We start from the raw sequence: 11,037 nt of genomic DNA, 5'->3' as shown, positions 1-11,037 counted from the left end.
GTACAAGTACTGTATAGTGCTGTCTTGAGCATTTTCAGGTAGTGTCACCGAGTTCTGACCTTTTTTTGCATTGGAAAACACTGAGAGCATAAACTGTCGTAATGAAAACACGACAAAGCCATTTGACTCTTGAATTTCCCCATGGGGATCAATAAAGTATCTATCTATCTATCTATCTATCTATCTCTTGTTCATAAACAATGGTGTCAAGACTTCTCATTTTGATGACACTGGCAGTTTCATTGACATAAATACTTGCTTTTGAGGAATGGACTATCCATTTTGAGCAAGTGACGTGCTTTAGCAGGTTATCCACTAGGTTTTGCAGTTTGCACTAATTGTTTTGAGAAATGCACTAACTGCTGTGCAAATGTTAATAGCGATATGAGAAAAGCACCAAAGCGACTGAGAAAAACTGTAAAGGTGATTACTGACTCAACAGCGCCGCCCAGAGTCTTTCAAAAAGACGTGGTGCCATGGAGCCTAATTTGGTTTAAACTGATGGTTGGAATATTGAATCCTGCTTAATGCTGCCTGTTACATTAATGGTTTCCCTATTAGGTAGCAGACTAGAAAGTGTTCTTAATGACACAGCTCGATGGTAGGGAAATTAAGTCTGAAAGAGATTAGAAATATATTAGGTTAGTCTAAATTGGTTCTAAATACCATTTACATGGGAAATCAGTACTCTCTCACACATACAAGGAATGCTGATTGATATATTAACCTTTACTCTATTAAAAGGTAATTAGGTTTACCATTTTAGTGATGGAACATGTATCAGTACTATATGTGAATATGCGTTGACCAAAATTAAACTTCACAGGCTTTTTACCCCAGCCTTGAAAAAACCAAAAGGTTTTATCTCTGAATTCTCATATACTTTTTCCAATCAATTCATAATTTCTGTAAATGCTTAAAACCGCTTTAAAATTATATTTATTAACAGCACTTCATAACCTGGCGGTAACGACAGAGATGTAAGTGTGAATTATAGAAACATGTTAAAAGAAGATGCACAGACATTTTTAATCAGTTAAAGGTTTGTTTTTATTCAAACATGGAATCTTACATGGGGTTTAAGAACATAAAACCTTTGTGAGATTAATTGGTCTTCACTTCAAATTCATGATTGGTTGCCTTGGACATCGATCTTCTGCATAGCACTGGCAATGAGGGAGTGTTGAAGAGAGAACCAGACGGAGCCTGTTCTGACCATATTTGGCCAGGCCACTGGGGCATTGTCTCTCGATCACTCTCTCTCTCTCACACACACACACAAACACTCACGCACACACACACACACCCTTCTCATGCCAGTGGGCAAGCATTGCAAGTGAACTGTGGCGTTTAGCAGGAGTACGGGGTGGCTGTGCTGCATCTAAGGAGGGTATTATTATTGCAGGTTGGTGTCAGCACACAGTATGGTTCTCTCTCATGCAGGTCTGATTCCAGAGCGCCAGGGGAGAAAAGACAAAGACAGCAGGGGCAGGAGTCAAAGTGAGAGGGGCGGGGCGGGATAAAGGCACTTCTGAAAAGAAAACCCAAATGAGGACCAATGCAAGAGAGCCGGGGGCTTCAAGAGAGGTGCATTGGCTTCAGGGAATGGATAAAAGAAAAAGGTGTGCACATGCAACAGAAATGTGTCAGGAAAAAAAATAAAAACACAGAAAACAAACAAAAAAAAAAAATTATGCAAAAAGGGGAATGAAATAATAGTAATAATAATAATAGAAGCACAAAATGCCATGGTCCTGCATCTTCAACCGTTCATGACCATCCTGACGAGCTCTGTGTAGAGAGGAGAGAGAGCGCAAAGTCAGACCAATCAGCCGACAGTGGAGGGGATCCAGGCCCCATCTACAGCATAAACTCCTGTCAACACACTGCACTTGTTGCAGCTCCCTTTATGGAACAGAACTACAAGGCTTCCCCTTCCCATTATATCTTTGGGACTGACTGTTTACGGAGTCTGTAAACTATTTTTAAGCACAGGGGTATAGAGCCTTGAGAAAGGAATTCCTTACCATAATTGCACTGATAACTGATAACTGATAACTATTCTGAAACAGTGCAATATCATATTCAATTCATTCTGACAGCCAAAAGTTCAAAACAGTGAATACAATGCATTTAATGACACCCAAAACTTCTTTGATTTGTGTATAATCTTCTCTGTGCCTAAGACTTTTTTGGCCTTTGTGGGATGCTGTAGCAGGGGGCTGGTCCCCATTCCTTTTTGTTTTTTTTTAAATCACACCACCATTTTACCACCACACACACACACACACAGAGAACATGTTCAGTCACACAGGAGAGAAAAAAAGCCACAGGAGAAATGGAGTGAGAGATCGTCTCTATCTCCTACTCAGCCAGAGAGCTCAAGGGGGAGGAGGGTTGACCAGTTCTAGGATTCAAGAATCGGTTAGAAAAGCTCCTCCAGGTATCTGAGAAGCAGAGAAGAGGCTAGGCCCGGGAGAGAAAGGAAGGAACCGGAAGGATCAAGGAGCACAATGGGATGGGGGCTAGAAAAAGAGCATGAAGTACAGACAGGTCTTTAGGGGCCCAGCTATCAACCAGTGTCCATCAGGAGGAAAGGCCAACGCCAGCAGAAGAGCAGCTCACTGCAACGGGTCGGTTAGGGAGGAAGGGGGGGGCGACAACGGCCTGTCCAGAGAGCAGAGGTCTGATGGAAAGGTCAAGCCCATAGTCACAGAAATGACTTGAGTCCATCGCGTGTGGTTTGGGAAACCATTAAATGTACAGAAGACTTGTTTGTCTACAAAGTCACTCGATGCACTCACTATGCTAACACTAAGTGACGCCACTTGTTTGGGTGCGGCCAATTGCGCATATTCTTGTCTGAGGGAACGGAATGACTGGATAAACCTGTAGATAATTCTTCTGCCCCATTGACAGCAGCCATCATTGTCTCGCTGCTCTTTAGCCGTGCTGGTTGTCGCTCCGCTGCCCTGCCCTTCAGCACTAGACCTGTGATGCCCCTGAGCCCGGCCAGTGGGGGCAGAGGGGCTGCCCGACACATGCAGAGGGCATGCTGCAGCCAGGGCCAGAAACAGGGCTGCCGAAGAGGAGGATGAAGAGGAGACCGAGAGAGAGAGAGAGAGAGAGAAAGAGGAATGGGAAAGGAGTAATAGATAAAAAACGAGTCGAAACCTCCACGCTCCACAAAACTAAAAAAAAAAGCAACCCAGCCGACACGCTCTCCTACCGCAGCCGCCGACCCACAGTCACCCCCGTGTAAGAGGTGGAACCTCCCGTCGCCAGATTCAACTACCGTTTAAAAAAAACAGAAGGCCAACTGTAAAGGTGACCTTCATTTAGTTCCATAATGGTTTAGTGGTGCCCATTTGGCAGCAGTTGCTGCACAGGGGTGAGGGCTGCTGGCTGGCTGGCTGGCGCGTGGCCGTGGCAGTATGGTGCAGTGGTGTGTGGAGGTGGAGGCCCGCTCTCCTCCGCTGGAGGCGCTGCCGGTAGGGACGTTGCTGGAGGTGTGGGCGGGCGGAGGGGTGGGGGGGGGGGAGGTGAGCCCGTACCCGGCACTCAGCCAGACATGATGTGGCGAACGAACGCTGTGGAGGGAGAACAGGTCACAGAAGACATCAAACAGCGGTCATTAGCCCTTCTTCACCCCAGGCACAGGGTTCTCGCTTACACTACAAGTACTGTTACTTATCACCTCTTATCAGCACTTAACCGCCATCACAGAGTCCCTGTAACTGAGAACGTAAGGCAGCCTGGTGATCTCAATGGGACAATGACTTGCTGCCGTTTGGCTGGTTGCCATGTCCTTTTTAGAATCCACAATTTACATGCATGTCAGATAACCTGTATCACCACTTAAAGGTAAACTTTGCAAGATGATGTAACCATGATGTTGCCATAAAAGGACCTCATTTGTAAGTTAGTGTGTGTGTGCCTCTAATTCTATTGAGTCACTGAATGGACAAATTAGGCGTGCTTTCCCAACACCAGAAAATGATCTTGCAGTGTGCCTTTAAGTGTGATTTCTTTCTAGTTGCAAGGACTTTCTTCAGACATCTCTCCACAGGGGGTGATAAGTCACAGTTTATGAAAGTAATTCAGTTCCAGAATCTTGACATTCTGCACTGCCATTGTTATTCCGAGCACATGCTGCTCACATGGCGGTAAACAAACAAACAAACAAACACTAGTGGCAGGCAAACAATTGGTTAGGCAGTCACAGTTTCACTTCAACAAAAGGTGCCGGATTTTTATTCCGGATACATACACACTACCGTCCCTTCTCTCACCTTCGTAGTTGATGCAGCCGTTGGCATCCTCATGTCCTGCTAAGAGCGTCTCTACCTCTTCCTCTGACATCTTCTCCCCTACAGAGAGAGAGAGAGAGAGAGAGAGAGAGAGAGAGAGAGAGAGAGAGAGAGAGAGAGAGAGAGAGAGAGAGAGAGAGAGAGAGAGAGAGAGAGAGAGAGAGAGAGAGAGAGAGAGAGAGAGAGAGAAGCGGACGGTCACATTCATGCTTCTCTAGCTTACTATACACATCACAAGTATAATACAGACGCAAATGACGAAGTTTGAAGGGCTGTAAGAAGGGCACTCGCCCCTCTACCTGACCTGATTACACAGGAAGTTAAAAATACCCCTCCTCCCCGGAGCACGGCGGGCTTACCCAACGTGGTGAGGACATGGCGGAGCTCGGCGCCCATAACCGTGCCGTTGCCCTCCTTGTCGAAGACGCGCAGGCCCTCCACAAAGTCCTCAAACGAGCCCTGGTCCTTGTTCTTGGCGATGGCCTGCAGCATGGGCAGGAACTGCTCAAAGTCCAGCATCTTGTGGTTCATCTCTGGAGAGAGGAGGGGTTCAGGAAATACATCAACTCTTTAGGCAACATCAGGAAGCCTGGCTTCCATGGGAAAAAAAACTTTCACAATTCAAAGTCATCAGAGGAGATAGCCTATGACTAATGTTTACTCGAAGGGTGAGAGTACTGCTTTGGTGTTGGGCTGCTCACCCTCGGCTTTGGGGTTGCCCAAGACCTTGAGCACCTCGGCATTGACGGGGTTCTGGCCGAGAGCACGCATGACGTCCCCGCACTGGCTAAAGCTGATCTTGCCATCGCCCGTGCGGTCGAAGAGGAGGAAAGCCTCTTTGAACTCTGATGACAGACACACACACAGAGAGAGAGAGAGAGAGAGAGAGAGAGAGAGAGAGAGACACAGCCAATGAGAATGCCTCTTAAACAAGTCTGAAGTGCAATACTCATCAGAGGTCTACAGTGAATGATTGTGAGAGCGAGGAAGACAGGACATAGGGTTGAGAGATGAGAGGAACAGGTAGAAAAAGCAGATGAGAGGCAGACCAGAAACCAATGAGCTGTGTGGATTGGGGGTTAATAAAGTAAATTAAATGGATAATGAACACGATTCACATGCACGGGATGAACCAAAGCAGCACAGCCACGATAAGGCCAAACTGACCCGGTCATCAACACTCAACTCAAGGAACTGAAAATAAGCCTGCTGAACCACAGCTTGGGAGGAAAATGAGCTGGAACACTACAAAAGAGTAGACATCAATATTAATGCCACTGACCGCTTCCATTGACCTGCTCTACACAAGGAGGGGAGGAGTCAGTGGTGGAATCTTATCTGTCTGAGACATCTGTCTACCTGAGACAGGCTGCTCCCAGCCAAGACAGGTTGATTAAATCTAATCAGACAGGTAATAACAATGCGATGAGCTAAAGGTAGGCATGCACGATATATCGGCGGCCGATATATTATTAGCCGATAAGTGAAAAAATGAAAATATTATTATCGGTCCGATAACAGAATTCTGGCCGATATTTTTTTTTGAGTCCTAATTTAGGCCCTACGTGGAGGTCCGTCTGGCTACACTGAGCTAGCCTACTTGAGCTTGGTTGGCTATACTTTTTTCCTCAATATAATGTCAGCGGTGTGAATGTATTTCACCACTCTAACAAAATCTGTGGATATGCGTTCATTTGGGAATCTGTGCATCTCAAAATACCTCTAATGAATGATCCGCCATTTAACGGTCGGGGAAACAAATAAACAAACTCGTTAGTGGGACGAGTACATAAGTAGGCCTAGTTCTAAGTTGTGTTTTAATATTATATTTGCATTACTTAAGCTTGGGTTTTGTATTATTACCTAGAAATATGCTAACCATTCTTGCTTCAGTTCCAGACAGGTCATCATAATAAGTTATTAAAACCTTCCATTTCTGCTGCAGCAGGTTGTGCGCAACAGAGTAGAGCGGACATAAGATACAGTCTGAGGAGTTGCAGCTTTATTCAGTTACCCGCAGTTGAAACTAAACCTAAGTTTCCCTCACAAACTCTGATTTGGTCGCTATACTGTAGCTTATTCCAAGCTGAGCCGTTTATGAGCGTTTAGTCCTAAATGAAAACGATTCAAACTCTCTAGCCACTCACTCGCAATTTACTGACGTCAGGTTCACTTAAAGGAGCCACACATACTGTAGGGCTAGGCTACTGTTATGTTGTTGACTGCCGTACTATTGAGGACTATTATGAGTTCTGTCCATCATTTGGTGGTAGGTAAAATTACTGCAATAAAATTATGCTTATTAAATGCTTTCCCCAAATCACTTTTCACAAATGTTTTTCAAGAGTAATATTATCGGTTATCGTATCGGTCACAACAAACCAATAAATATCGGTTATCGTTATCGGCCCTAAAATTCCATATCGGTGCATCTCTAGCTAAAGGGCCAGAGCGAAAGCTTTCAGCCGCTCTACACTTGGCCCGTTAAGGCCAGGACCAGGAGACACAAGGCACAACAAACACTGCAAACAAGCACCGACTGGAGTGAGAGCAGACACACCACTCTGATCTCATAGCTACATACCCCAGGCAAAGTAAGCACATTCAGTTAGTCTCACATTCCAGACTTGCATCAATTTCTAAGGACATTGCATCTGACAAACTTACTGTATATAGAATACAAATGACAAACAAAAACCATAAAAGTGCAGTGCACATTATGCTACTGAAAGCATTGCAACCAAGATCTGTCACTCAACAAAATCCACACAGGCATTTGGCAACAGGCCCAGCCTTGCAAAAACACATGATTTTGTCATGTCACTTGTCGAAATTGAAAAACAGGAAGTAAGAAAACTGAGAAAGTTTAGACTTAAACTACGATAAAACTCTAGCAATTAATTCACATGGGGCTCCATTCTATTCCCCAGAGTCCAGACTGTGTTGTTTTCCTCTTCCTGTTGGCTGGAATGTGCCTGTTCCATGCCTTCCTCAGACTAGAGCTCTTTCACCATATAAGGCAGTGTCGAATAGCGGGAGGAGTGAGAGGTATTATGTCAAGCGTGCTAGGCCTACACTAAACAGCGGATGGAACTCGTCAACTCCAGCGCCGAAGCCCTAAAAAGGCAACAGTGACCGAATGCATAATGAGTCAGTGAAGTTAAGGCTAAGAGTTTGAAAGGCTAGAATATACAGCTGTTGTCTTACAGCAACATAATGCAGACATATTAACGTTAAGAATATGAAGCAAGAAGAAACACGCCATATATAGGCCTACAGATTCCTGTACCTCTTAACATTAGCTGTCGCCTACTACATTCCAAAACAAAACTAGGCGCTCATATGAAAACAAATTGGGATCAGTGGAATCGGTAACACATGGCAAGATGTGATATGACTTAAATGTGCCCACGTTCTCATATCTACATGTTGCACAATATGATGCAGCAACCGGTCTACAATACAGCTGACTATAATGCACACTGTCACAGAAATTAGTTTGAAGTTAACGTTACTGTCTGGATTAAGGTCACACAACCCAAACAGAAAATCATATTAACAAACTAATGTGATAGTGCCCTCCAACGCATGCTTCAACACAGACAACACGAAACACTGCAAATGACTTCAAATGGGTGGCACGGGTTTGTTTAAGAAATATGCCTAATTTAGAGCCCTTGTTCAGACTCACCGTGGATTTGATCCAAGTTAAATTCAATCTGTAAAGGACAAATTTCAGCAGAAGGAATACAACAAAAGCAAGAAGGAAAGGGGGGGTCAGAGTCAGACCACAACTAAAGGAATGAGAATAAGATGGTGATGTCGCAAGGTGGGAAAAGGGAAAGAAAGGGTAGATGGACGAGGCACTGGCATGCAATTCTGACAGCGTTTCACTCACCAATAATCTGATCTTCTGAGAAGTCCGACTGTTTAAAGAAAAGGTCGTGATGAGCATGGTGCGAGGTATGATCAATGAAATGTGTAACGTCAATTAAGATCAACAAACGAGTCTCATTTTCCTTATAAAGATGTGGCCTTAACGTTAACCTGAAAATTCATGGGGTTATATGGCTACATTAGCATGTGGTTAGCTAACAACAGTACAGACAACCGAAAGCCAGATAACCTCACAGATAGCGGTCTCGTAAAAGTCCAACACATTTCAGAGGACGAAACATACACAAAAGCCAAATTATCAACTGAATACTGTTCCTAAGTAAGTCATCTGCCTTGTTCTCTATGTTGGCGAAACTTAGCCTGCTGAGCTAACACTGAAGACTAGCTAGCTTCTACAAGATGTTGCTTAGCGGATGCAGCGTTAACAAGAAAACGTTTAATTTCTTAGCCGCATAAGGAGCTACGTTCTTTTCTGAGATCATTAGCTTGTACTGGATGATCATTTGGACAAATGTTGCATCGTAAATTAACACATTTTGGGAGAATTTTTCATTTGGGTGTGGCCAATTCAAACATTACCCAAGCCAAACGTCAGTAACATCAGCTAGCTTACTACTAATGTTAGTTCTTCGATATTAGCCCGCTAAACTCCCACATGCTAACGTTAACATCCACGAACCTACACAATGAGAGAGATGTTTGATCAGATATCAACTTGAGCGTATAACTACAAAATATATGTTGCGCTAGTTCAAATTATCAAAAAGGGAAAAGTCCACTAGCCTACCATGTCTGCAGTTGGAGGGGAGAGTCGTTTCACAGACCGAGAGCAGAGACAGGAATGTGAGAAGTAGGAAGTAAGTGGGCCAGTAAAAGAAAAGACAAACCCGTCAGAGCATGCCCAGTAAAGGCATGGGCCGGGATCTGTAACTTGACCCCTTAGTACGTGGAAGACAAGACACTCCCTCATTTGGATTGATGTTATCTAACCACAGCTGGATCTGAAGTTTTTTTGCCAATTGGTGGTGATTTTAAACAAGCATATTGTTTTGTGGTTTTAATGAGATAGGCTAATGGACAATGTTATACTAAAATCAGGTCAATGAAAGGTGTTGATGAGAGTGAGTGACATGGTGGTGAGTAGGCCTATAGCACAGAATATAATGTCTTTAATTTCACAGTTCTGGTAGGTTATTTTAGATAGATAGATAGATAGATAGATAGATAGATACTTTATTGATCTCCAGGGGAAATTCGAAACAGCAGCATTGCCTTTGCAGCAGCATAGGCAATTGTAGGCTATGTTATAGCACTGGTTCCCACAATAAGTGATGTATGGACGCCTTATGTTTTAGCCTACCATTGAGAGTAGCCTATTGAAATCAGAATTAATATTTTTTTATATTCATAAGTAGTTTTATACCCTTATCTTACAGTCAGAATTGTGGCTGGATAGAAGAATTCAATGAAGTCAGTCAGCATTTTCTCTATGATCTGCTCCTCCGCATAGCCTACAGCATGACTGTGTTTAGGCTACATGTCATTCTGTTCTGTTCAACCATCTTTGTGGAGGGGGACTAATGTTTTTGCAGTGTGTCACTGTTCTGCATAAGGATTCGAGGTTACTCTGAATTGCTAGGTTAGCATTAATCAGGTCTGATTCAGTGTGGTCCACACAAGATGGGATGACTAACACCATCTCTCATCAACCTGGAAGAATTGACCCCTGACTATTTGCTTGTATAGTTAAATCAGCTGGTGGATCTTTATGTCAAGTCATGCTGCCTCTCCCTAGATGTAGCCTATACTATTGTAAATTAAAACTCTGTTACTGATTTCTCTACCAATGCCTGACTAGTAGTTACAGGAACTTAGTTATAGGAACAGTCATTGCCATTTGCATTCGCACTGGCTAAGTGGCCATAGGAACTGGTTGCCCATTGCAAATTGGCCATTCAACTTAGGTTGACAGTGGGCGTGACTTATAAGTTGGACCAATCAACATATAGACTTAGGTCACAAGGGTTCCTATGCGGAAAAGGGAAAAGTCTGTGGTGTTACCATCACCATTAAGTATGATGGTAGTTTGGCACTCAACAAATTGTACATGCTGTTGGGATTTGAACCCAACTTTGCAATTAAGGATACACCAAATGGAATAACTTATGATCCAGATAGTAGTAGAAATGAACAGAAAATCAACAGTGCACTGGCAGCCATGTTCCTTTTCATCAATGTTATCGGCAGAATGATGGATAACCCATTAACCCATAGCCTGGGTGTTCCCATGCTGCCTTGCGCGCGATTTGATTCACGCTGCTAAGGCAGCCTGGAGACCATGGAGCAAATTTTCGCCTGAGATAGGGGACCAATCACAGAACAAGGGGGAAAGCAAGACGATGATGAGCTATGCACAGACGCATTTGATAGACATCCGTGGCACCCAATAAACGGATCTGGGCATTTTTTTCAAATACGAGAAAATTAACGTTTGGTTCCCAGACCACGTCTCATTGAGAAGTGGTGGCGCTAGCCAGCCTAATTAACCCATACAACTTAATGAAATCTAAACAAAAACATATCATATCATATATACAGTATATATATATATATATATATATTGAATTGATATACAACAATAAAGTCAGCAGATCATCCATCACCATATATTCAGACACACAGTAGTGGCATCAACTAGGCATGCAGGCTCCTTTTAACAAATTAAGTTGTCAGTGAGAGTGACAACTTGGGATACACATAAATTGCATCACATAACATATAACAGTGTTTTACTTAAATTTGGCATCTACTCAGAGTCACATGCAATATG

General features: G+C 43.6%; 1 protein-coding gene across 2 annotated transcripts; it reads right to left on the bottom strand.

Annotated features, from left to right (window-relative positions):
* Positions 1 to 1,031: 1,031 nt before the first annotated feature.
* On the bottom strand, positions 1,032 to 9,122 carry zgc:153867 (uncharacterized protein LOC337226 homolog). Of its 2 annotated transcripts, XM_048240966.1 has the most exons (7): positions 8,995 to 9,122; positions 8,209 to 8,236; positions 5,012 to 5,155; positions 4,670 to 4,843; positions 4,293 to 4,370; positions 3,555 to 3,590; positions 1,032 to 1,791 (listed from the first exon to the last, which is right to left on the bottom strand). In XM_048240966.1, the coding sequence occupies exons 1-6, from the start codon at positions 8,995 to 8,997 to the stop codon at positions 3,562 to 3,564; spliced, it is 456 nt and encodes a 151-aa protein (XP_048096923.1). In that variant the 5' UTR covers positions 8,998 to 9,122; the 3' UTR covers positions 1,032 to 1,791; positions 3,555 to 3,561. The 2 variants fall into 2 exon arrangements, with proteins under 2 accessions (XP_048096923.1, XP_048096922.1); XM_048240965.1 differs by lacking the exon at positions 3,555 to 3,590.
* Positions 9,123 to 11,037: the final 1,915 nt, after the last annotated feature.

The sequence above is a fragment of the Alosa alosa genome, chromosome 4 (assembly GCF_017589495.1).
Source record: "Alosa alosa isolate M-15738 ecotype Scorff River chromosome 4, AALO_Geno_1.1, whole genome shotgun sequence".
NCBI lineage: Eukaryota > Metazoa > Chordata > Actinopteri > Clupeiformes > Clupeidae > Alosa > Alosa alosa.
Note: the sequence above shows the minus strand (reverse complement) of the source record. Positions and strands in the feature narration are given on the sequence as shown.